The sequence below is a fragment of the Cnephaeus nilssonii genome (assembly GCF_951640355.1).
Source record: "Cnephaeus nilssonii genome assembly, chromosome: 15".
NCBI classification, from domain to species: domain Eukaryota; kingdom Metazoa; phylum Chordata; class Mammalia; order Chiroptera; family Vespertilionidae; genus Cnephaeus; species Cnephaeus nilssonii.
Window position 1 is genome coordinate 12,299,042 of NC_137086.1, and position 27,925 is coordinate 12,326,966.

The window sequence follows — 27,925 nt, forward strand, 5'->3', positions numbered from 1 at the left end:
TTTCTGTTAAACCCACACTAACACCGTTTATTCCTTGTTTATTGTTTTTTTATAGAAGTAAAAAGAGTGGAGAGCAACTAAAAAGTTACAAAAAAGGCAGAAGTATTTCCGAATTATAAATCCTAATTTACTTTAAATTAGGCTTTCCTATCTTTTTTCTTTAATGAAATCATGAAATTCAGTTCAGGTTCAAGGAAGGAACTGCGCAAAGCCTCATCCCCTGGATGAAAGCATTATTATGATCCACCTCAATTCAAACATGAGGCTTAGCAAGGTGCCAAAGACAGACAAGTTACAGTGCTCAAAGAAGAAAAAAAAAGGAGAAAAAGGAAGCAGTACTGGGAGAAATACACTGCTGCTAGCATTTATAATTTAACATAATATAAATTTCTGAATGAGGGAGAAAACCCAAACAGAGAAAACCAGTCATAAGAATTATACTTGAGTTTAAGACATATTCGTAGCTTTAAAAAGGTCACGGCATTTTAAAGTTGGACGGAAGGAAACGCTGATAACTGTTCCTGGATGGCCCTCTGCTTTCCTGGGCCACAAGAGGCCGTGGGGTGAGCCTGGTTGTGCAAGGCAGGAGGTCCGAGCCTCTTACTGACTGAATTACCTTTGACAGCTTTTCCCTCTTTGAACCAGCTTCTTCTCTTGCAAAACAGGTTTAATAATACTTGTCAACTCCTTACATGCCCGGGCTTTGTGCTCTGAGTTATTTCACTGACAGGTGTTAGCAGAACAACTTATCATTGCTTTTAACTTCTTGACAATGATGTGCTTGTTACAGATTCTCAGAGATGATTCACGGCAGAGAAAGGAATGACCTGGTGAAACAGAGATGAGAAGGGTTTCGACCAAAGAGGTCACACTAATAACGGGTTCAGCCCGGAGTCCGGGACCATGCTGCCTTTTGCATTCCATCCTTTCTTCTTCTGGCTACAAGCTCCTGACACACTGTGCAACTAGAATAAGGATTGCTCTATTAGTTATGACCCAATTAAAATTCATTACGCTCACTTCTTATTCCTACTGCCTGTGCTCTCCAACCCTATCTGTTCTTCTCGGCGTTGGTGTATGCCACATTTACGAGGAGGAGGGTACTTTCCAAACCAAGTTAGTATCTATTTCTACCTCTGTAGAAAGAACTTAGCCGCCCAACTGAAACGTCATTCCGTGCTTCCTAACCCTACATTTGCAGACATATATATGATTTAGTCAAGGAAGTGAAACACGAATTATGCTTGAAGCAGTTCTTAACTGAAGTTTGATTTCTAGCCGATCTTTTCCTAGCTAACAAGTCTATGGCTAACAAGTCATTTGTCTGAAGATGTAGCCACTCTTGAATTTATAGAATAGAAAAACAATCCTCTCGCCAGACGTGGCCAGCCTTGCAGAATGCCATACCCTCGACCCTTATTTACCTAAATTCTGCTTATGTGTGAATAACTGGGCTAGGCACTTAGGAGAGCCAACAAGAGGAGTATGTTATGTATGGTCTTCTCCCGGGGTAGGGTCTTATATGGCTTCCTTTCATTCACATCTCTGCTCGAATGTTACCTCCTCAGAGAGGCCTTCCCAGCCACATTATAGGAGATACCACCTTTCTATTTTATCCTTTTCAACTTTTAAAAAATTGATTCCAGAGAGGAAGGGCGAGGGGGAGAGAGATAGAAACATTAATGACGAGAGAATCATTGATTGGCTGCCTCCTGCATGCCCTCCACTGGGGACTGAGCCTGTAACCCGGGCATGTGCCCTGACCTGAATCGAACCATGACCTCCTGGTTCCTATTTTAATTTCTGTTAAGTATTTATTCATCCATTCTGGCAAGAAACACCAGGTTTTCTGGATCAGAGACAGCCTTTTACTCATAATTGCATTAATTAGTTCTCTGTCCAAATCCCAACAGGGTAATACGATGAGAGAAATCTCAAAATAATGAATTTTTGGAATTTATATAGACAGCTGACACAGCTGTTGCTCCTCCTTTCCTCTGGGATGGAGGAGGGGGGGGGGGCAGGAGGATGGCAAAGAGGACCTTTGCTTTGTAATATAACGAAATCTTCTCAGGAGGTGGGGCAGGTCTCTAGGTTTACAACCTCTAGAATGTAAATAAATGTGTCCAGGGGAGAAATCTCTAAATCCTCCAAGTCTCTGACTTCTGAGGTTCGTAAATTAGATGGTTATGGATCACATTTTCCTAATTTTTTTTGCATGACTAATGATTCTTTTTATTAGATGCTGAATATTGCAAATATTACATTGTTGAGTGTCTTAATTTGTGTTTTTTCCAAAAGGTAGAATTTTTTTTTTCAGGCAGTTAAGTAATTTGAGGATCTGTCCGATTCTTCTGAGGATAGTTTTGAGATTTGTTAAGGTGAGTTTAGGGTAGCCTTTAGGGCTAGTTCACCCTTCTACTAAGTTGTGGATATTCTGGGATTTTTACGGAATGCTCTCTGGCTAGTTAGAACTCAACACCTCCCATTCCTGTATGATTTCTGGGAAATGTTCAGCTTAGAACTCTTCAGTAGTTGCCCAGCTTTGTGGAGTTTCTTTCTCTATATTTCCATTTAGTATTTAGTAGTAGACTTAAGGGGACTCCTTTGCAGATTTCTGGACCTTTCCCTGATTAGCTCCTTCCTCTCCAGTACACGTTCCCATAAATTCTAGCCACCTGAGTCTCCCTAAGCTATAAACGTAGTTTCCTCAACTCACTGATACTGCCATGATTTCCTCGAGTTCTTCCTCTCTGGGCCAATAATGAGCCTCCTGGAATCACCTTATTTGTTTTCTTTCTCTTCTGGATAACACAACAGTTGTTCAATAGATGAAACGGCTGCTTCATATATTTTGTTTCATGTATATCCCATTTTCTAGTTGTTTATGGTGGGAAGGTAGGTCTGGTACTAGTTACTCCAACATGGTAAGATTTAATATATTTTTTTGAATGAATGGTCTATACTGCAAAAGACACTTATATAGATAGTTGGGATGATAGATGCCTAAATACATGATAAGTCATATGGTGAGGTGAAGCAGGGCAACTATAGCCCAAGGAGAAATGTAAACCAGTTATTAAACATGAATATGGTCAGAATAATGGGGACAATAAGTGGCCACATCTTTCTTCATTCTTAATATGTGGGATAAAGGATTGAGTACAGAAGGCGCCAGGAGAAGCTTGTAGGTCAAAATATTAAAGATATGTTTAAAAATGAAAATACCGTCGAAACCGGTTTGGCTCAGTGGATAGAGCGTCGGCCTGCGGACTCAAGGGTCCCAGGTTCGATTCTGGTCAAGGCCATGTAACTTGGTTGCGGGCACATCCCCAGTAGGGGGTGTGCAAGAGGCAGCTGATCTATGTTTCTCTCTCATCGATGTTTCCAACTCTCTATCCCTCTCTCTTCCTCTCTGTAAAAAATCAATAAAATATATTTAAAAAAAATGAAAATACCATCTAATGTCAACTAATTTTTTGAAAAAATATATATATTTACACCCAGCTGAGAAAAGTCCCGAGAAAAAATAGAAACTTGGAAGGAAGGTACAGAGGAGCTAGTTTTGGAACTAGAAGCTACAAAAGGAGAGGATAGGAGAAATATATACGTGCATATGGGGGTTCAGGGAGTGCGGACTGGACAACTATAGGATGGCATATAAGGTATGTGGAAAAATCAGGATGCAGAAAAATAAAGCAGAAAGGGAATTGGTGAGACTAAAGCATTTATTGAAGTTCTGATGAAAAAAACCTTTTAATTCACTGAAGACAAGCAAAGTATGAAGCGACAACTACAAAATCGATATTTTATTTTCTGTTTTGCCAATTAAGTTTAGTAATTTTTAAATTCCAAAATGACTTCTGTCACCATGCTGTAATTATCTAGGCTACTTCTTCCTGCCATCTGCTGGTGTAGGTTAAAGAAATACAAATGGAATTAATTTTATCCTAAGTAAAATAAAATTAGAAGGATAAATCAGCATACAAAAATGTTTCCTGGAACCAATTAATACAAATTTCAATTTATCTACTATTTTTGGGTTTTGGTGCTTATGCTTCTTTCGCATTCGCATCATCATGAATATCAAGAACTGATTACATTATATTTGGGCTTCACAATACATTTGTAAGATGTGTTAGCATAAGCCTTATCATCTCGGTTTTAGGTGAAAGTGAGAATTCAAAACAGTAATGGTTTTTCAAAATGCACGTATCTGTTAGGTTGTCTAATTTTAATTCAGGTCTAACAGATTCCATTGCTATGGTCTTTTAAACCATACTATGCTACTTGGCTTTGGCAAGCAGCTTTCTTTCAACTTTTTAAAACGATCTACCTTCTCAGCAACCTCCAAGTATGCAATACAGTATTATTAACTATAGTCACCTTGCGGTATAGTACATCCCCACGACACTTACTGGAAGTTATAAAGTAGTACCTTTTGGCCCCCTTTTACCTATTTTGCCCACCTTCCCACCACCTGTCTCTGGCAACCACCAATCTGTTCTCTGTGTCAATGACCTTGTTTGTTTGTTTGTTTGTTTATTTAGATTCCCATATAAGTGAGATCATGTTATTAGTCTTTCTCTGACTTATTTCACTTAGCAGAATGCCCTCAAAGTCCACCATGTTATTGCAAATGGCAAGATTTCCTCTTTATAACAATATTCCATTGTGTGTGTGCATCACATTTTCTTTATCCATCTATCTGTCCGTCCATCCATCCACCCATTCATGGATGCTTAGGTTGTTTTCATATCTTGGTTATTGAGTAATGTTGCAATGAACATAGGGGTGAAGGTATCTTTTTCAGTTAGTGTTTTTATTTTCTTTGGATAAATACCCAGAGAGGAATTGCTGGAAATATGGCAGTTCTACTTTTAATTTTTTGAGGAACCCATATTGTTTTCCACAATGGCTGCACCAATTCACATTCCCACCAACAGTGCACAGGGTTCCCTTTTCTCCACATCCTCACCAATACATACTATATTTTGTCTTTTTGATAATCATTCTAACAGGTCTGGCATAATACCACATTGTGGTTTTGATTTACATTCCTCTGATGATTACTGATGTTGAGCATCTTTTCATGTACCTTTTGGCCATCTGTATATCTTCTTTGGAAAAATGTCTCTTCAGATTTTCTGCCCATTTTTAAAATCAGATTGTTTGCATTTTTTTTTTTTTTTGCTATTGAGTTGTATTAATTCTTTATATATTTTGGATTTTTTCCTCTCAATTTTGACTAGTGTTGGACAGCCAGTAGATATAACAGATACTTAACATTATTAATATGAGCAAATTCTGTATTAAAAATGACCTATATACTTCATTCCATTCCTCTGCTTCTTTTGGCTGTGATACCAAGTGATGTTACAAGGGAGAGAGTGGCAGCCTCCACTAAATGTCATAATAGATTAGTGCTCATTCTTAAAATCTTATTAGTATTTCAAACCTCTTTTCATAGCCGATTCCCTATGCCTGGAAAGTTCTTTCCCTGTTTCTGTGCTGAGCTTATCCATATGCATCCTTTAAAATTCAACTCAGATGTTACTCCTCTGGGAGTCCTCATGTAACAGTGTGGGTGGTTGCCCTGCCTCTGTGTTCTAGCAATCTATGCATGTATCATAGCTGTATCACATTCATTTCTGTATCACTATGGCCTAAGACTGTGCCTATTCATATCATGTGCCCAATAAACATTTATTAAAACATATACTAGTAATACATTAATTGTGCCAGATACCATTTCTTGAGTGGTTATCATGAGATAAATACTGCACTAAGCACTTTATGACCACTAAATCACTTAATCCTTACAATCACCCCATGAAAAAATTGTTCTTATTTTGATCTCCATTTCACAGATAAGGAGAATGAGAATTAGATTAAAAAACATACCCAAGTTCGCTCAGTAGAAGATGGCAGAGCCAGGTTGGTCTGACTCCAAAACCCATTAAAATATATTATTCACAAATGTCCTTAAAGCCCCTTGGACCCATCCATATTTCATGTTTTTGTAACTTCTTGTGTAATTTCTGGTAGCTATGCTTCTGAAGAACATTGGAGTTGTGCAAACTGAACCAAGATGCTAAGATGGAAAGACCAAATAAGCTGCTACTTTCCCTAGAGTTCAGAAGGAATTAGGTTGATGAACAAAATGTTCTCAAATTTAACTTTTCTTCTTCAACCCTTGGGCTCACTACTCTGTGTAAATTGTAGTTTAATAGAAGAGAAAATGTAATTTCATGTGAAATATGAATATAGTTAACTTAAGCTTAATATTTTATGGTAATACACAAAAAGCGTCATGACTTCCTTGTGCTCTACAACCTTAATGAGCTTGATCAACTATTCCAAAGAGTAGTTTATTATAAAATAACATGTTTGAAATAATTCCAAATACATCAGAACTCACATTAAATGTGAATGGATTATATTCTCCAGATAAAACACACAAAAAATACAGTCAGAAAAAAGAAATATAATAGAACAAGCCAACAGAAAGACTAAATCCAGCTATGTGCTCTTTATAAGACACACACCTCAAACATAAGAACTGAGAAAGTTTAAAATATGGGAAAAGGTAAAATATGGCAAATACCAGTTAAAATAAAACTGGATAGCTTTACCAGTGTCATCCAAAGTAAAAGCTTAGAGTACAAAAAGATAAAGATGAGGTAAACTTTAACTGAAATATTAAATTGAGCAGCAAAAGGTTCTAATTCTAATACAACCAATAAAATAGTGTATATATATATATATATACATATATGTGTGTATAATACACAAACACACATGCACACACACACTATGAGAAATTGACTAATTTACCATCATGGTTGGTAATTTTAACACAATTCCTTAAGTAATTGACAGATCAGAGAAAAGGTCAGGCTGGCCTAATGAACATATAGCCTATTTAATAAAGAGGGAATATGCTAAGTGACCATCACACCCTCACAAAGATGGCGGTGCCCACAGCCACAAGATAGTGGTGCCCAGTCCCCTCAGCCCTGCTGGGGTGGCAGGTGTGTGGCACGGGTGGGCCCAACCACTACACGCCTGCCTTTGGAGTCCCCAGGTCCCCTCAGGCCCCCAGCCGCCCAGGCAAGCCTTAGATGTCGGCTGCTCAGCCACCCAGGGCCGGCCTGATGCACAGGCAAGCCTCAGATGGTGGCTGCCCAGCCGCCGCCCAAGGTACAGGCAAGCCTCGGATGGCGGCTGCCCAGCCGCCCAGGGTCACCCGAGGCTCAGGTAACCAGGGCCAGCTGAGGCTTGCGCTGCTGGCAGTGGCAGCAGCAGAGGTGTGATGGGGGCATCTCCTTCCCCTGATTGCTGGGTTGCCTCCCACCCCCGAGGGCTCCCGGATTGTGAGAGGGGGCATGCTGAGAACCAAGATCAACAGTAATTAATATAAATGTGAGAAGACTGGTCAGAGGGCTGAATTGGGCTCTTTGATATTCACAGGGTGAATATTTGCATTTTATTACCTACTCCTGACTCAGTGGCCTAAAGCGAACTCCCCCAACCTGATAATCTTACTGTTTACTAAACAATCACCTTTGCGATGTCTGTTTGCGTTCCTAAAAGGCAATCGTGTATTCTAGTAAATAAAAGCAGATGGGAACGGAGATTCAGTAGAACTTAGTCCCTTGAACTAGATTCACAACTGGCTCCCCCATAATTTCAAATTTATATTTCTTGTCTTGTGTTTTAATTTGCACGACAGCTCTTTCTCCAAGTCTTTGAACCCGAGGCCACACAGGCTGTGGCTTCACATGGGCAGGCCGGGCTGAGGGACCCCCCTCCAGTGCATGAATTTTCATGCACCGGGCCTCTAGTATATATATAAAACACGTGGTTAACATCTATTAAGTCATAATTTTTCTAATGTATACGTTGAACATTTACAAAAATTAACCAGGTACCAGGCTATAAATAAAGTCTCTTCAAATTTCAAAGAATAGTCTGTTTAGAAAAATATTTTCTGACCTTAACAGGTTGTTAGAAGTTAATAATAAAAAGATAAATTAAAAAGTTCCATATCTATATATATAAAAGGCTAATATGCAAAGTGTTCCCTCAGGAGTTCGACCAGGAGACTCAAGTTCGATCACTTGCTATGACGTGCGCTGACCACCAGGGGGTGGTGTGGAACGAAGGAAGACCCCGGTAGGTGGCCCCTATCGGCCCTGATTGCTGGCCAGGCCTAGGGACCCTACCTGTGCAGGAATTTCATGCACGGGGCTCTAGAGTAAAGAGATTTTAAAAATGTTTCTAAATAACTGATGGATCAAAGAAGACATAATAATGTTATTTAAGAAGTAGTAAAAACTGAGTTTCAGTTTTATACCCCACATGAGTGAAATCATATGATCCTTAGCTTTTTCTGACTTATTTCACTTAGCAATATTTAGAAAACCGAAACTCAGAGACACAGACAACAGTTTGGTGGTTTCTACAGGGAAGGGGTTGGAGGAGTGGTAGAGGGTAAAAGGTGCCAAATATATGGTGATGGAAGATGATTTGACTCTGGGTGGTGGGTAGCAATGCAATGTACAGATCATGTATCATATTAATGTACACTTCACTCCTATATGACCCTATTAACCAATGTCACCCCAATACATTTAATAAAAAAAGAAATAGTGAAAACTAAATTACAATATAGTGGTCTTCCCCCAACAAGCATGAAGCATAGAATTCTCTTGTTCCATAAGATGAGACTCTTTCTAAGAACTCCACTTTCTAGATCTTGTCAATTTGGGAACGCTAACTGTCAGCATCAGGGTTTGCTCAGAAAGGACCAGAAAACGAATGCTTGATTCATGCGTTTTACCTAACAGATTTTACTTAACAGATGTTTTCAACTATTTTATCCCCTAAATATTTCTTTAACTTTTCCCCACTTCTTTATCCCCATCACTACTGTCCTAGTTCAGGCCTTCATCATCTGTTGTGAATATTATTGCTTTACCTTTCAAATGGGTCTCCCAGTCTTCAAGAAGAATGCCTTTGATACCCTCAAAACATTGCCACCTTTTAAATCTGCCCTTGGCACTGAGTGAGCTATGTGAAATATAAATCTGACCACATCATTCCTGTACTTGGAGCCCATCGCTGGCTCCCAGGGCCTACAGAATAAAACCCAAGCACCTTAGCCTGGGTAATAAGGCCCTTCATCAACACCTTACATCTGATGTGCTACAGACCCAGCGGTTGCTGTCCCCGGCACACCCCATGCACACCCACATCTGTGACTCCCTGCTCTTTTTTTGTTGGGCTAGCACCTGCTTATTTGTCAAGACTTGACTCGGGAGGCATTTCATCCAGGAACTTTTTCCTGTGTTCCCCCAGGACCTGCAAGTATTTACAACATCATACTACAATGATCTATTTTTCTATGGGCCTTCTTCCTTGGACTTTAAGTTCCTCAAAGACAATGAACTAATTGCGGTATCCTAGAACGTAGTGCAGTGCCAGTATTTCATTATGTACAAGTAATCAAAATACTGGAGCAACTTTCATCACAAAGCCTTCCTTACCTTGCTCTCCCAAGAATATAGACACAAGGGCAAGAAGAGCTGGCAAAGGAATGGATTATAAAGGGACCACACAGTATGTGCTCTTTGTCATATGTAATTTACTTTTTAACGTATTTTCTTGGAAGGGCCCCCAATTAGCAAGTTTCCCATAAGTGATTTCTTTTTGATATTAGGGAATTCAGTTGACAGAAACATGTTTAACAAAACACTAATTTAAATATTGATTGGCAACTGCTAAGCAACTTGCAAGACAGTTTAAGGGGCAGAAAGAATAATATAGGATGTTATATTCCTCTAATGTTGAGAAAGCATAATACTTTTTGGACCAATATTCCTTTGGCTTTTGCTTCTCTGAAATTGTGACTGCAAAAGATTTTGATGTTCTAGATATCACAAGTCAGAGGGCTTCTGGTACAATTCAGGTTAGAGGGTCACTGTAACATGTCAAACACATTCTATGTACATTATAACATCTTAGCTGATTTTTTTTCTGTTTTTTAAATTTGTTAGTAATGCAGGTCCAATGTTTTATCCACTTTGGATCTAAAAGCTTCTCAGTTCACTTATTCCACTATCCAATTAAAATCTCTTGAGAACTGAGCAATCACTTCCTGACTTGCCAGGGATTAAATTTGGATGCTTGGCTGAACATGGGCCTTATCTCTCAAGCCATCACTTTTAATTGGAACATGTAACACAGGGTTTTAGCTGACATCATAGTCTGTTGCCATGGAAATGTAAACATGGGTTTCTATTAGACTTGTCTCAAAGCAACTTTTAGTGGGAGAGACCTGGAGACGGGAGATAAATTGTGTAAAAAATGTATCCTCTGAATGTTAGAGTGCCCTAGAAACTCAGACCCTTGGTGATCTCATCCTGCCTCACGGCTTTAAATACCATCTATACTCTGACAACTCTCAAATTTACATCTCTAGGTGGACCTCTCTTCTAAAATCTGAACTCCTATATCTAACGGTCTTCAGTTGGATGTCCAATAGACATCTCAAATCTCAGATGTCCATCCTGAGCGCCTGATATTGCCCTCTCCGTGCCCAACTTGCTCTGCTCACAATCTTCTGTATCTCAGCAAAGGTAACTTCCCTTTCTGCTGGCAGAGACCATAGAACTTGGAGTAACCTTGACCTACGTACTCCTCAGCAAAACCTGTCAGCTCTACATTTCAAAATACAATCAGAAGATGCTCACTTCTCTCCATTTGCACTGCTTTCAAGCTATCATCATTTCTGGCCTAGAGTGTTGTGAACGGCCCCGAACTGGCCTCCCTGCCTCTACCTTCCTTCTGTCCATTCTCACATAGCTCCCAGATGAGTATATTAAAATATAAGTCACGCCCTGGCCAGTTGGCTCAGTGGATAGAGCATTGGCCTGCGGACTGAAGGGTCCCAGGTTCCATTCTGGTCAAGGGCACATGCCCAGGTTGCAGGCTCGATCCCCAGTAGGGGGTGTGCAGGAGGCAGCCAATCAATGTCTCTCTCATCATGGATGTTTCTATCTCTCTCTTCCTCTCTGAAATCAATAAAAAAAAATGTATAAAAAAATGTCACATTATGTTACTCCTCTGCTCAAAGTTGCCAATGGATTTTCATTTCATTCAGGATATGAGCCAATGTCTTTTAATCATCCATTTTCTTCTTAAGCTACACGGAGCTCCTTGTTGTTCACTGATCATAAGAGGCATGGTCCCACCTCCGGGTCTTTGCAAATGGGAAGCCCCAGGTATCTGTATGGTTTGCTTCCTTTCCTCCTCTAGGTCTTTATGCAAAATCAGCTTCCCAGTGAGGCTTTTGGCCAATGAACTAAAATTAGTACTCCCACCCCCCCCCCCCCTTTTGTGCTTTATTTTCCTCCTCAGCATTTATCTACATACTATGCATTTTACTTATTTCTACCGATCCTGTCTCTTCCACTAGGATGTAAGCTCCACGAGGCAGGGATTTCTGGCTGTGTTTTTCATTGTTGTGTCCTTTGCAGCTAGGAAAGTGCTTGGCACATAGTATAAAATATTTGTTGAATGGATAATTGAAAAAAATGTGTGATACATGTCATAAGAAATAAAGATTATTAGTGAAAGCATGATTAGCCAAGACCTGTGAGCCTAATGTCTAACGAAGTCCATTTGTTATTGGTTTTTCATGGTAATCTGTCTTTGGAAGAACTGACTTAATTTTCCACCAGAAGAGGCTTGATTTAGCAATGTGGAACTTCAGAGAAGAGTGTTCTAAAAAGGAAGAGAAGAATGATAAATACAGGTAGGTATTAAATAATATTCACTATTTGCCATGTTAGATGAGCTAATGATTTAAAAAAATTATTAGTACAGGACTTACTATTCATAGAGGACTAAAATTAGAAATGAATTAAAAAAGTAGCTCACTGGTGGAATTAGCTGTGTCTGGCACACAGTAATGTAATGTATAAAGTGAGTTGGACTTGGATGCCATCCAAGAGGGCTGAGTTACTGAAGCAGTTTTATGTCTAGTGATTCTACACTATAGGCATGGGTGTACAGTTAAACTTAGTATCTTCAGTCCTATTCCTTATTTTATTTCTATCTTTAGACCTGAGAATTACAAATCCTTAGTTGTTATTCCTTATCACCTTACAAAATAATCAGTTAATGAATGTATAGACTACAAGCTCTCAAATGAACTGTAGATGAAAAGGGCAATAACTACTAGACAGAGTTAGAGGTGGAACGATATAATGGAAAGATAAAGGTTGGGACAGCTGGATTCTAGCTGTCACTATGCCACTGATTGGCTGTGTGATTTGGGACGAGTTACTTAACCTCTCTTAGTTCCTCATATGTAAAATGTGGATGATGGAATGGTAGGCTTCAGTGCTCTAAGTAGTATAAAAATTTTTGACCTTTAAGCTTAACCCCTCCCCCAAGATGTTCACATCCTAATCCCTGGAACTTATGTATATGTTGTGTTATATGACAAGTGGTAATTACGGTTGCTAATAAGATGCCTTAAAATAAGGCGATTATCCTGAATTATCTGTTTGGGCCCAATATAATCATAAGGGTTCTTATAATGTAGAAGAGGGAGGGAGAAGTGTGTCCGAGTGATGCCATATGAGAAAGACTTGATTGACCAATTGCTCGCTTTGGAGATGGGAGGAACGGACCATGAGAAGTTGGAAAAGGCAAAAAACCAAAAATCAAAACAAACAAACCAAAACAAACAAACTAAACTCCCCCACAGATTTCCCCTAGAGCCTTCAGAAAGGAACACAGCCCTATAGACACCTTGATTTTACCCAGTGAGATCTGTGTCAGACCTCTGACCTCCAGAACTCAATTAAATTTGTACTGTTTAAGCCATTATGTTTGTGTTAATTTGTTACAGCAGCAATAGGAAACGAATACAATCATGATATGTATCATAACTAGCAAAGCTGGACTCAAGTTTATCACAGATGCTTGGTTTTAAGCAAAAACCCATACTCAGGTATTTTCTAAAGATCTTCAGAGGCAGAAGTAGTCAGATACCATGAGAAGGTTGTAGGAAAGTCATAGGAGAGAGTCTACAGGGGAATAAAATTTTTACTAGTGATTCATGTGAGGAATAGGAACCTTTTATGAAGGTAAGAAAATGGCAAGAGAAGAGACATTAGCGAGGTGACCCACCATGAAGACCTCAGTTTACTCATCTATAAACTGAAGGGCTGGGATAAAAAAAATTTCTAAGTTCCTCTAGCTCTGAAATGAGATTTTAAAATCCTGACAGATGCTAACATGGATCTTTGACATCTCACCATCCCCAAAGTTAAAGAGTATTCATTTTAGGAAGTGCTGTAATTATCTTTAATGTCTGAGGGTCAAGCTTCACAGAAAGCCCCTACGTAGTTTAACAAGGAAGTGGCTCTGAATTTTAACCCTGACACTCTTATTTAGGTAGGTTACTTGAAAAACTTGTTTAGCTTTCTTACTCTTCTTACTTCACCAAGGTAAAAATTTCGCTAGATGGATTTTCTAAGTAATCTATTATTTTAGATGTCTGAACATCTAAACATTCCTCTAGGTAACAAGCTTTCAATATATTTGGTGGAACTATTTCTAAAAAACACATGCCCTACTTTTATATAAAATTTAACGGGTACCATACTGTCTTTTCTTGAAAAGAGTCGTATGACTAACATCATAGTGGGCTGTAAGACAAGGATGCTCTAGAGAATAGTCAGCAAACTATGGCCTGAAGGCTGTTTTTGCAAGGCTTGGGGATAGGAATAGTTTTTACATTTTTAGTTTTTTTTGTTTTTTTTAAAAGAATAGATCTTATATACTTACTATCTGGCTCTTTACAGAAAGGTTTGCTGACTCTTGCTCTACCAAAATATGTGTAGGTCTCTTCACAACTAGACTGAATGTTATACGCTGTCACCAAAGGAAGGACGTCTATGTTGGCACAGTGTCGGACAAGGTAGCTCAAATATTTGTGGAGAAACAAAGGCTACTGGCACTTAAAAGTCTTTTGTTGGCTGTTGTTACACTCCCCCACTCACTTTCAGGTTTCAGGCAATCACTACTGTCTGCCCCTAGCATCTCTCCCCTTTACTCTCCATTTTTTCTAATTTTGGCCTGGGAATTTGAGCTTCTAAACATTTTAAGCTATATAAGATTAAATTGGTTATGTGAAGACCTTAGAACTATTTTCCAGGTTAAAAAAAACAACAACAAAGGTGGCTTGGTGCCGGGATTTGGCGACTTGTTTAGATTGTCCCAAGGTCTTTTTATTTATTTCTAGGTTCTCTGCTATCCTTGGGAAAAGCAAGGCTGCAGGACAGATGAGGTCTTACTATAGTAATGCCTGATTATTTTTTACTTTTATAATATAAAAATAGCATTATATCTGAAAAGCTATTCACCAAATATTAAACTGAAGCAATCTCGGTGGTATGATTTTCTTGGAATACCTGATCCTTTTTTTAAAAAAAACAAAACAATGAATACTACTTTTATAATAAAATAAGCCATTTTCATAAAAAAAGATAAATTGAAAGGCTCTCCCTTACTAATCTCATCAACCATTCTTTCATGATTTGATCACTTTAAAAAATATATATTTTTATTGATTTCAGAGAGGAAGGGAAAGGAGAGAGAGCTAGAAACATCAATGAAGAGAGAGAATCATTGATTGGCTGCCTCCTGCATACCTCCCACTGGGGATCGAGCCCTGAACGCGGGCATGTGCCCTTGACCCAATCAAGGTCGAGGCTCTGTCCACTGAGCCAAACCAGCTAGGGCCATGATGTGATCACTTTAAAAAATGGATATAGCGGGGCCGGTGTGACTCAGTTGTTGAGCATCGACCTATGAACCAGTAGGTCACTGATGGATTCCCATGGCTGGGTTGAGGGCTCCATACCCAGTGTGGGCGTGCAGGAGGCAGCCGATTGTCTCTCATCTTTGATGTTTCCATCTCTCTCTTCCTCTCTGAAATCTATAAAAATATATTTAAAAACAAACATATTTAAAAAATGGATTAAATATTGTGTTTACCGGGTTTTATTTGACTCACACTCATGTTGCCATCCATGGCTACTAGAATACTGTAAAATAAGTTGTAAATATGAAATGCTGCAGGGATGCCAACCATCAATATGGTTAAAGGTGACTGATCGCCTTTTTGACCTCTGGCTCCACTCATTTTATCCAAGTTCAGACAGGAATACCCAACTTGGATAGTGTTCCGGGCCAAAACCCTTTACTGCATTTAGTCCTCCCAGCAGCTCGGGGAGGCAGGCACATCACATTCTTGGGGGTAAAATGACTTGGCCAAACTCACTGGGCCACGCAGGGGGGAGGCTCAGCAGCCTGGTCAGGAAAGCAGGATGGCTTTGGAGGCGCGTCTAGTACCATTCGCGCGTTCTCTGCGCCCTGGCCACAATGTTCCCTCACCTGACAAACGTTTCCTACCTCCTGCACCCCATCAGGCACACGGCGGGCTGGGGGAACCTGCAGCTCACCCCCAAAGCGACCACGGTTCCTCCTCAGCAGCCCCCCCGTGCATCCACAGAGAAGAGCACACTCCCTCCCGCAAGCCGGCCTCGGCGTCCTGGCCCCAGACAAACCTGACCAGGTCGGTCATGCAGGAGCCCACCACTACCACGGCCGCCACCTCCTCCTGCCTCTGCCGCCCGGGTTCCCCAGACGCGGCCATGGCTCAAAACGAGGTGCTCTCCAACCAGGAAGCTGCCCTTTTACCCTTTGTCCGATCCCCGTTGCCAGAGACGCCGCTCCGACCCTCCCTAACTACCCGGGCCTTCCAGATGCCTAGGCGGGTCGCCCACCTGAATGCCCGAAATAACCCCGCCCACCCGCTGCCCCCAGTGCTTCCAGGAATTGTCTCCCGGCACCGCCTCCCGCAGAAGGCCCCGCTGACGGTTCCCGGCCCGCGCTGCTCGCTGCAGCCGAGGAAAGCCCTGGAGAGGGAACTTTCAGGCACCGCGGGGACGCCTTTCCCAGAGCCCGGCTCGGCCCCGGGGCGCGCGTGCCGCCCGCCCGGCTGGGCCGCAGAAGGGGCGGGGCGGACATCCGGGGACGAGCACGCAATAGGCCCGCGGTGCGCGCGCAGTTCGGCGCGTCGGTCGGGGGCGCGCGCTCGGGTAACCTGTACCCCACGTAGTCGCCGGTTACCGAACGGACTAAGTTCCAGGTACCTAGGCTGGGGCTGGTTGTGGGGAGGTTGGATCCCGAGTCGCACAGGTGGTGCTTGAGGACCGTGCCCAGAGCGCGCCCTCCCCTTCCTGTGGAGAAGGCCCGGTTCCAAAGATGCCCTGCTCATCCCCATCACGCTGGCCCCCTCAGGAGCGGGATCCTCAAGGCCAGGAGTCATTCTTTCTCCTCGTCTATACCGCTCCCGGCCCCCGATTAACCCGACTTCTTCCTCTTTCCCGCGCGACGAGGGGATCATAAAATGCGGGAGAAGGGAGAGCGCCCCCTTTTATGAAATGTGTCCTAAATTGGGGTGATCATTCTTTGGGTCGTAGCCGGCTTGTTTTTCTCGAGTGCTGTCCCTTGGAGAAATGACTTCCCCCCAGTGTCACTTCCCTTGTGCGCCCTATGACGTGGACGTGACGCAGCTGGACGCTACCCCTTTCCGTTCCATGACGTCAGCAGGGCACATGTTTCCGTGTTTGTCATCCCATCTTAATTGCAAGAAACTGGACAGCGCTTTAGACGTCTTTGTATTCCCCAGGTGGCCGATCAAAGGACCTTATGTGACCTTAGTTTGAGGCGGCAGGCACCTGTAAAAATTGTATTTCTGCATTTTCCTTCTGTAATATGTCAAAATCAGGAAATACAAATTGCCTGACTAGCATTCAAGGGAGGCTGGCCACCGTCAAGTTTTGCCTGCCTGCGATCTGTTACAATGCTGAGATGTGTAAAAGCTGCTCCCGGGGGTGGTCCCCACAGCCGTGCCCCTGGCCCACAAGGACTGCACCACAAGACCCTCATCACTCTGTGACCTCTGATTTTGGAGTATTTCCCCCTCTCCTTTAGAGAAGTCACAGCACCTCACGCTTGAAATAGATTTTAGCACTGCATGAAACCTTGAACTGTCAAAAAATAGTATTTTGGCTGTTCTGGAAACAAAGACAAATTCATTCCTTCAGGTGTCATTCTAAGGTCATGACAGTTGCTGAAATGGAATGGGTTGTTGTCACCTTAAGTATAGTTTGGCTTCCCTTGAGCATTTTTTTCATTTTTAAATATATTTTTATTGATAGTATTACAGATATTTCCCGCGCACTCCCCCCCCCTTCCCCCCCAATCCTCCCTCTCAGGTCTTCACTACCCTAGTGCCTGTGTGCATAGGCTATGCATATAAATATATACGTTATTTGGTTTATCTCTTCTTCCTTTAGCATTTGATTGGTGCAGTCAGGCCAATTTCAGCAGTAGGCCTATAGTAGTTGTTTCTAGTTGTAAAGCAACCATGAGTCTAAATTCATGCCATTTTGTCCAAATTTTACGAGCTGTATACTTAAAAAAAATTCACTTGGATGCTTTTCTCTTTGGTGATTGAAGTTATGTTTATTTGAGAGGAAAATGAGAATAGGCGACTTTGAGGGGGATCTAGATTTGAATTCTGATCCTTCTGCTTGCTAGGTTGGGGACTTTGAACAAGTTAGGTAGTCTTGCTGAGTATTAGTTTTCTTATCTATGAAGTGGAAACTAATATTAAACAGAGGACAGGATTGTTCAGGGGAAGTAAATGAAATTGCAGATTGAAGTGGGTAGTGCTTGATAATGAATAGATGTTCAGAATGTTCTATTTTCCTTTTTCATAGAAATGAGAGATACAATTATAATAGATATTTCCCATAATTAAAATTATGGAAAAACAAGGAAGGATGTTTGTTCCCCCATTGATTTTCAAAGAGAGTGGAAAGGAGGTGGGAGGGTCGGGGAGAGAGAAGCATCAATGTAAGAGAGACACATCTATTGGTTGCCTCCTGCATGCACTCACCAGGGGCTGGAGATGAACCTGCAACCCAGGTACATGCCCTTCACCGGGAATCAAACCTGAGACCCTTCAGTTCTCAGGCTGACGCTCTAACCACTAAGAAACACAGACCAGGGAGAGGAAGAATGATTTTGTAATGTAGGTGAGGTCCTTCAGTTTTTTTCCTAGATAAGTGTTTTTGTATTTGCATATGATTTAGGTAAGAACTGTGACATCAGTGGTTAGAAAAAAAGTGGAAACATTGCAGAATAGAAAAAAATAGGTTTCAAAATGATAATATGGATTAGTATACTTTTCAAAGTCATCATAAAAGTTATCTGTGTCATCTTTAAAATGGGAATTCCCTACTACCTAGGGGTATGAAGATCAACTGCAATAATGCATATGGAAGCTCTTTTTTTTTTTTTTTTTCAAATCCTCACCCAAGGGTATTTTTCCATTGATTTTTAGAGAGAGTGGAAGAGAAAGGGAAAGACAGAGAGAAATATCAAAACACATTGATTGGTTGCCTCCTGCACGCACCCTGACCAGGGCCTGGGCTGAGGAGGAGCCTGCGACCACGGTACATGCCCAAGATACTTCTGAGTGCCATCACCCAGAAGGGTCACAGTATTATTATTTTTTGAAAGATCACTGTAGTTCTTTATTATTGTCTGAAATTATTAAAACAGGTACTAGTTTTCAACATTTATTTTAGCAGGGACATGTAAGTCCTCATGTGGTATAATATATGAAAACTAGAAGCAAAACATCATTTACTTGTAACTTGCAGGTAATTAATTGCTTTAGATGTGAGATTATCCTTTCAGATTGAAAAAGAAATGATCATTTAAGTTGACTTATTCACCTCTGAAAGTAGAGGCTTTCATTTAGACATCTATTAAGAGGAATTCATGTACTCCCTCCCCCAGCCCCATGGGTTTCCATGTAGTTTAGATATGATTTATTGGTTTTACTTTTGTATTTTCAAGTTTAAGGACTTCTTAGCGCCTTACAGTCAAAGACTTTTAGATCCATGTTAGTTTGTGTTGCTGAATATCTGGACAGGTATATGTTTTCATGATTTAATTGTTAAGTAGATTTTTGCTACATCTATTCCTTAGGTATGCTATCCTCTACCAAGTTTTTGAGGGCATATTATCTTCTCTATATACCTGAATATTTCTCTAGCTTTTGTCTCCTTACTTAATTTATTTATTTAAAAATGTTTATTGGGTGTTTAGTTTGTGATCTCTCTCCAGTGGTTATAATACACTGTGCAGTAAGTTATGAAAATTAGGTAGAGAAGTATATCAGAAAAAAATAATTTCTAGTAAGTGACTTGCAAGCAGATTATGCTTGTTCTAGGTCTTTATATAGTATTATCAGCCAAGTTCTTACTCATAAAGCGAGGATTCCTAACCTAGTGGTATGTGGGTTTTGTGTGTTAGAGGGAGAGGATTGTCAGCGAAGGCTTCTTAAAGCCTCAACTAAAGTAGAACCCGCCAGTTGTAAGCGGAATGGGACAGCTTTAAGTGGAGTGTAGCATTGTAGAAATCAACTTTGGAAAGGAGGAGGGAATTGGATTTCAAGAGTTGCCTCTGTTCCTGAAAAGCAGTGGTGTAGTCTATGTCCTAAGTAGGTGAGTAGCAGGGAGATGATTTCATTGGAAAAGGCAGCTTAAGACAGGAAAATGAGGTATTTATTCATGCAAGAGAAACTTCTGTGTGCTGTGCCGGTTTTCAGGAAGCTTGGTGTATGTAGTTCTTTGGATATTCTGATCACCATTCTTTCCTTCTGCTTTCAGTGGTGATTTGCAAGTCAAGTTAAAATGTCCCCAGAAGTGGCCTTGAACCGAATTTCTCCAATGCTCTCCCCATTCATATCTAGTGTGGTCCGCAATGGAAAAGTGGGACTGGATGCTACAAACTGTTTGAGGATAACTGACTTGAAATCTGGGTATGTAATTCAACCAATCCAACTTTTACCTGATGAAAAGCCTTTTTTTGCCAGACTCATAAAAATTGGCCACAGACATTCATCAAATCATAATTTAATCGCATATTGATTCAGTTGGTTTTGTCCAGTTCTTGACATTTTATGTTTCCAGTCGTTTTATTTGTGTTGTGGGCCATTGTTTTATGATCATTGCTTTATGACTTTTGGGGAGCATATATCTTTGCTAACAGAGTACCATGTCATGTTTCACAAGTGTACTTTACAGTCACTGACTGGTTTTCTAGTTATATCTTCTGTAATTCAGTATGCACTGTAAGAGTTGGGTTTTGAAATTCTGAATTTGACATCATTGAATAATCTCTCCTAATAAGAAAATTATAATAGCTAGCCCAGATGAGTCATTTTCATAACGTGGTTGAAATGGTAAGATCTCATGCCTACAGAAGTTACATTAAAAATACTCAACTTTTTATTTTGAAATAAATTTAGATTTACAGAAAATTTACAAAAATGTTATAGAAAATTAACATGATGCTTCCTTAAGGTCTACTGTGGTACCTTTGACATGTAGTGTAATAAATAAGGGTTGACTGAATGAATGGGTGAGATGTTTTCCTACAGAAGTTGCTTGGTTTGGGGATCAGAGTGGTTTGAACTTGTGGCTCGGAGGCATGCTTATTGGTCTGGTAGTTTATTGCTTAAATTCTGTTACACATATCCTTTTAAATGACATTCTCTGACAAGTGGATTGACATTTTTGAAATTACAGCAAAGGGTATTACAGCATTGGGTTTAATCTTCTGGGTGTCATATATATTGAGACCTAGAAGGGCCATTTTAATTTTAGGGAATTATTCCATGAGCCCACTGAATGTTTATTAGCTATCTGCGGTGTTAATTTGATCATAAGCATATGCTATTTGTAAGATGCCACATTTTGTCATTTTTAGTGATTTACTATTCTTGAAGATGTCTGAGTATTCAGCATTCTGGAATGATGCCTGGCAGATATAACAGAGAGGAAAGCAGGGAGGGCTCACTGCAACCGGTGGCAGCTGAGCCTTAATATCGTTTTTCATCATATCACAGTGACTCAGCCTTGTTGGCACATGGCTGTGTTTGGGGCATCTGCTGTGACATCTCATCCACCCACAAGTACCTGTTGCATTTTTTGTCCATGTTCTGGATTTCATTACTTAGTTAAAAATAGATACTCAGTGTACTTGATTACTTAATAGAAAAATTTTAAAAAATGTGTGTTTGAAGACTGATCTCAATTTGACTGTATTGTTTTTTCTAGCTGGCAGTTGAGCCTTTTAAAAAAATTTCTTTATTGATTAAGGTATTACATATGTGTCCTCATCCCCCCATTACCTTCCCAAACCGCCCCCCCGCCCCACTCATGCCCTCACCCCCTTGTTGTCTGTGTCCATTGGTTAGGCTTATATGCATGCATACAAGTCCTTTGGTTGATCTATCCCTCTTACCCCTACCCTCCCCTACCTTCCCTCTGAGGTTTGACAGTCCAGTTGAGCCTTTTTTTTTTTTTTTAAATATTTTTATTGATTTCAGGGAGGAAAGGAGAGGGAGAGAGAGATAGAAACATCAATGATGAGAGAGAATCATTGATTGGCTGCCTCCTGCATGTCCGCTCCTGGGGACCGAGCCCACAACCTGGGCATGTGCTCTGACCAGGAATCAAACCGTGACCTCCTAGTTTATAGGTCGACGCTCAACCACTGAGCCACACAGTTCAGGCAAACTTTTCTTTATTAGTCTGGTGCTTGGAAAGGAGGCAGTTTTAATTTTAAGATGGTCAACTTTTAAAAAAAATATTTTTATTGATTTCAGAGAGGAAGTGAGAGGGAGAGAGAGACAGAAACATCAATGATGACAAAAATTGATGCTCAACCACTGAGCCACACCAACCAAACCCTCTCACGCCCCCCATTGGGGATGGAGCCTGCAACCCGGGGATGTGCTCTTACCGAGCATCGAACCATGACCTCCTGAGCCATGCTGGCTGGGCAAGATGGGCAACTTTTAACGATTTAGTTTCTAAATGTTCACTTGGCTTTTTCATTTCACTCTCTTTTCTGTACTTTCCTGGGATATATTTTCTTTTTCCCTGTGCATATCTTTATATGCTATATATTCATTATGTAAAAATGTGTTTCTAAACAATGTATTCTTGTTTTGCACGTTTAAAAGGTTCATACACATGATATACTATATGTATTCTTCTGCAACTTGCTTGTTTTGCTAAGTATTTTAAATTCATGATATTTATTTTTACCAATACTTAAGTTCTTCCATTTGCGCTGTTATATCCAATTCCACTGTATGAATATGCCTTCAATTTTTTATTCACTCTCCTACTGATTGACTTTTATGTTGTTCTAAATTTATTTTGACAAAGAATGTCATAATAAACATGCTCTTACCTTTGCACAGAAGATATATATGAGAATATTTTCTGAGGCAGAGTTTTTTGAACTGGGTGTGTTTACCCATTAGTGGTTCTAAAAGCAAGTGAGTGAGTCATTCCAACATTTAAAACATTAATAGAAAGAATGGAAACTATCAGGATATGTGACACATATTAAGAATAAACTCTGCTTTGTGAATGTTTGTTTCAGTTAAATAAGTATGTGTGCATTAGGTCACAAGGTAAAATATGTTTGTGATGATCAAAAAAGTGTGAGAGGGTTTGGTTGGTGTGGCTCAGTGATTGAGCATCAACCCATGAACCAAGAGGTTGCCAGTTCCATTCCCAGTCAAGGCACATGCCTAGGTTTTGGGCTCGATCCCTGGTGGGAGTGTGTAGGAGGCAGCCAATTGATGATGTCTCTCTCTCTCATCAATGTTTCTATCTCTCCCTCTCCCTTCTTCTCTCTCTCTGAAAAAAAAATGTTTGAAAGGTACCTCTCTAGGGTATATAGTTCTAGGAATAGAATTGCTGGCTCTTAGAGTATATGCATATTCTATCTTATTAGATATTGTCAGATTGTATCAATTTCTTTCCATCAGAAATAAGTGTTTCCTTTATTTTATAGCCTCAAAAATACTCTGTGTTGTCAGACTTAAATTTTTGACAAGTTGATGGGTATAAAATAGTATCTTATGATTTTAATTTGTATTTCCATGATTACTAGTATAATGAAATATCTTTTTATATCCTTATTGCCAGTTCAGATTTCTTTTTTGGGGGGACTATCCTTTGCTCATCTTTTTAGTGATTGTATTTTTGTATAGATTTTAAAACATTCCTTAAGCATTTTGGATACTGATCTTTTGGCAGTTACATGTATTACAAATATCTGCATTCAATCTGTGGTTTATATTCCTAATTTGTGCTACTGATGTCCAGAAGTCTTTTTAATTTTAATTAAGCCACATCCTATATAATAAAAGCCTATTATGCTCAGTGTCTGGTCGTCTGGTCGGCTGTTCAACCAATCAAAGCATAATATGCTAATGATATGCTAAGGCCTCTCAACTGCTCGCTCGCTATGATGTGCACTGACCACCAGGGGGGTAGACAGTTGACGGGTCGACCAGTTGCTATGACGTGCACTGACCACAAGGGGGCAGATGCTCCGACTGGTAGGTTAGCTTGCTGCTGGGGCCCTGCCGATCAGGACTGAGCGAGACAGGCCAGACATGCCCTGGAGCCCTCCTGTGGTCCCTCCCTGGCTGGCCAACCTCCTGTGTCTCCCCAGCCCTGATCGTGCACCAGTGGGGCCCCTCAGCCTGGCTTGCACCCTCTTGCAATCCAGGACCCTTTGAGGGAATGTTGGAGAGCTGCTTTTGGCCCGATCCCGCAGGCCAGGTCGGGGGACCCCACTGGTCCACGAATTTGTGCACTGGGCCTCTAGTTTATGAATATTTTCCTTTTTATATTTGTGCCCGTGTGTGTGTGTGTGTGTGTGTGTGTGTGTGTGTGTGTGTGTGTAAGAGAGAGAAAGGGAACATTTCAAGAAACTTTGTCCTACTCAAAAGTCATAAATCATCTTTTAAGGATTTTAAAGTTTACCTTTTTCCTCTTTTGGTCTTTAAATAGAAATTTATTTTTTCTATAAAATATGTTGTGAGAGGGATATATTCCCCCCTTCCACCATGTGGATAATTGGTTATCCCAGCATCATTTATTGAAAAGGCCATCCTTTGTCTATGGATCTGCAGTGCTACCTTTGTTAGATCAAGTTTATGTCTGTTTCTAGACTTTTTGTACTGATATGTCAACCTCATTTTTCTTTTTTTTTTAAATTTCTTTCTTGATTTCAACCTCATTTTTCTTGTGCCAGTTCTATACTGTTTTAGCGATTACAACTTTATAGAATATCAGTGTTAACTGGTAGGAAAAATTTTCCTTATTCATCTTCTTCTAATTCTTAAAAATTGTCTTGCTGAGCCATTTTATATAAATACTTTTTGATAACCTCATTTAAATAGTTGCATATTGTTCTACTAGGACATACATAATTCAGTTGATAAAACTCCCTCATTTTAACTCACTGAGGAAAGGAAATGAAGGGAAACTGACCTGGTGAGGGGCTAATTGAGAATTGATGGTCAGGAAAGCTCTGAGGAAATGACATTTAAGTTGAATCATGAAAGATGAGAATAATTCATTGTGAAGAGCTGGGGAATTTGATGTAAAAGGCCAATACCATGTCAAATGCAAGATAAAACTTAGCATATTCAAGAACCTGCAAGGCCTACCATGGTTGGAATGTAGTGAGAGAGGGTGAGAGGGAAATGAGATGAGATTCTAAAGACAGTCAGGCCAGATTATACAGAAGTTGGTGGGCTGTATTTGGGAACTTGAGTTTTATTCTGGGTGGAATGAGAAGCTATTAGAGGATTTTACTCAGTGTGACAGGATCTTATTTGTATTAAAAAAATCACTGGTTGTTATATGGAAAATAGCTTGTATGGGATAAGGTAGACTAGTTAGCTGTCCATTACAATAGACCAGGTGAGAGATGACAGAGTCTTAGAATATGGAGGTGGCAATGGAGGCTGAAAGAAGGGATTGTAAGCTATTTAGAAGGTACAATCATGAGGATGTTCAATTTGGCGTGTGAGAGAGCTTGAGCAAGTTGGTAGATGGTCATGCCATTTGTTGAGATGGGAAGATTGGTGGAGGAACTGCTTTAATCTGAATTGATTGTTGTCTAGATGTGTCATACAGCTATCATTGTGGGTTTCCCTTTGCCTCTGTCCTGTGTTGAATCTTATATCTTACTTTCTTGTGTCCTCTTGCTTTGTTGGAGCATGTACTCCAATAGCAGCCCATGGAAGGGAGAGGAGGAGGTTTGTTTTTTGAGATCCTGGAAGTCTGAAAATGTCTTTAATTCTACTTTTAAACTTTATTGATACTTTGGTCAGGTACAGAAGTCTAGGTTGCAAATAATCTTCCCTTCAAATTTTGGAGGCCTTGGTCTGTAATTGTGGAGATCTTTAACACACTTACTGTTGTAGTTTCATGGATGCAGTATCTTTTCTGTAAGGATAGTAATTATAGTTTTTGTAAAAATTGAGGTACAATTGATTAATTACAGTTTTAAAAAAATCTTTTTTTATGACAGCTGGAAGGCTCAGTTGGTTGGAGTATTGTCTTTATATACCAAAAAGGTTGCAAGTTTGATTCCTGGGTGTGTATGAGAGACAGCCAATCAATGTTTTTTTCTCACATTGATGTTTCTCTCTCTCTCAAATCAATAAACATATTCTTGGGTGAGGATTAAAAAAAAACTTCACAAACACCTTTTTCTCTGTACCTTGCATTGTCTTTCATGTTGATGGCTTTCCTCAAACTGATGATTCTTGGCTGTCCATGTCTATTAAAGAGTAAGGCATTAAAATGTGAATTGAAGTTCTTTGTGCATAGGTGGGCTTGCCAATTATTGAGCCTCAGGCAATGTGGTCAGGCAGCTACCTGGCCTTTTATTAGGTGATTGTCAGATTCATTATCAGGAGATCTTCTCTGGGTCTATAAAAAATAACAGTGCCTAAATGGATGCATATATTTCTATCTGTCAGCAAAATTTTAATTTTGGAGCCAAAGAGTATGTAAATTTTAAGACTTTTGATGTATTTAATATGTTGGTATATTTATATGTAAGGATACATAAAAATACATATTTCTCTCTATACTTCCATTAGCAGTATATGAGGATGCCAGTTCCTCTACAGTTTTGATAATATCAGTATTATAAATTTTTAAAGATTATTTGCTAATTCAGGAGATGGAAAATGTTAGACATGAGAAGAAAGCCCCGGATGCCTAGCAAGGGGCAAAACTGGGAAAACAAGAACATTGCCCCCAGGGTAACCTATCCTCCCTTAGCATATCACTGGTCATGCAGTTTGGACCCCTGATCTTTCATATCGCTGGTCAGGCGGTTTATATCCCCTGACCTTTTCCTTCCTAAAGATAACATCTAGGCCTCAGTTGTATTTCAGCTCCAGGCCCAGAAAAAGCAGCAAAACCAGACAAGTGGCACAATGGCTGCCTGAGGACCAGCTACATTGACTAGTGACCCCCTGCCCTGGCACCGACCTATCAGCGGAGACCACGATCCTGAAAGAGCACACCTAGAAAGCTGATGAATATTCTATTGAGACCCTCCCCTGAAACCTCCCCTAAGATTTCCACCTGCGAGAGAGAGAAATAAGCTCAGAACAAAGGACCCAGTGGGTGCTCTCCCTTCAAGGAGCATGCCTCTGCCATCCCCTACCCCCTTTCCTTTCTCACAGGCAGTATCCCCCTCTAAGGGACCCCATGAGATTTGCAACCAAGGGAGCAATGGGCAGCGGCAGCTTGTCCTGGGATAACCCCCTGAACCTGTCCCTAAGGTCCCCTTTTCTCTGACTTCCCAGTGAGCCAAAGCAGCCAGCCTAGGCTCTGCTGTTGCTTCTTCTATGCCCTTCCTGGTTTCACTGCCCTAAGAATAGTTTTGCTGCCATCATCCACCCAGTATCCCCTTGGCTCAGTGCTGTGCAGCCTTTTCCTTTGGATATCCCATCCCCCAGTTCCTTTCCTTAAATAAATTCAATTTTTCTTTATCCACTGCCTGAGATGGCTGTTTAGCCTCCCTGCATACCACCATGTTAACCTTTCAGAAATTATGTGTGTGTGTGTGTGTATATTTTAAAAAATATATTTTTATTGATTTCAGAGGGAAAGGGAGAGGGAGAGATAGAACCATCAATGATGAGAGAGAATAATTGATCGGCTGCCCCCCATTGGGGATCAAGCCCACAACCCAGGCATGTGCCCTGACCGGGAATCGAACCGTGACCTTTTGGTTCATAGGTCAGTGCTCAATCACTGAGCCATGCTGGCTGGGCCAGAAATTATATTTAATTGCTCTTTTATTTTGCTTAGTTATTGGAGTGCACATGTATGTGCATGTAAAAATGACCAGTTCATGACATTTGTCCATTTTTCTGGTAGGGTCTTTTTCTTATTGATTTGCAAAGCTTTTTATATGTTAATGAAGATTGATTAGGTTGAAGGATAAATGGGCTTGGAGATGCCAACATTTTAAAATCAGATACACCTAGAAGTTTTCAATAGTTACTAAAGATAGAACATTGGTTATCTTAAGGAAAGACATGCTAATAGTTTTTTTTTCTTTATTGATTAAGTGCCCATCAGCAGATGAGTGGATTAAAAAACTGTGGTACATCTACACAATGGAAGACTATGCTGCTGTAAAAAGGAAGGAACTCCTACCATTTGCGACAGCTTGCATGCAATAGTTTTTGACTGAGGGTTGAAGAAGCCTGCCTGCCAAGGCCCCATAAGATGGTGTGCAGTCTGGCTGGAGTGCCTCAGTTGGTGGAGTGTCATCCCATGCACTGAAGGGTTGCGGGTTCGATAACCAGACGGCACATGCCTGGATTGTGGGCTTGATCCCCAGTGAG

At 40.5% G+C, this 27,925-nt stretch overlaps 2 protein-coding genes across 3 annotated transcripts in view; one reads left to right on the forward strand and one right to left on the reverse strand.

Moving 5' to 3' along the window:
• The window catches only part of RBKS (ribokinase), a 73,869-nt gene extending 58,047 nt beyond the window's left edge, over nt 1-15,822 (reverse strand). For both annotated transcript variants that reach the window (XM_079792680.1, XM_079792679.1), the window contains exon 1: nt 15,651-15,822. In XM_079792680.1, the coding sequence (XP_079648806.1) occupies nt 15,651-15,739 (89 nt within the window). In that variant the 5' untranslated portion in view covers nt 15,740-15,822. The remainder of the gene's footprint in view (nt 1-15,650) is intronic.
• Nucleotides 15,823-16,001: 179 nt separating this feature from the next.
• The window catches only part of BABAM2 (BRISC and BRCA1 A complex member 2), a 343,534-nt gene continuing 331,610 nt past the window's right edge, over nt 16,002-27,925 (forward strand). Inside the window, exons 1-2 of the mRNA XM_079792681.1 lie at nt 16,002-16,234; nt 19,836-19,987. Coding sequence (XP_079648807.1) covers nt 19,860-19,987 — 128 coding nt within the window. The 5' untranslated portion in view covers nt 16,002-16,234; nt 19,836-19,859. The remainder of the gene's footprint in view (nt 16,235-19,835; nt 19,988-27,925) is intronic.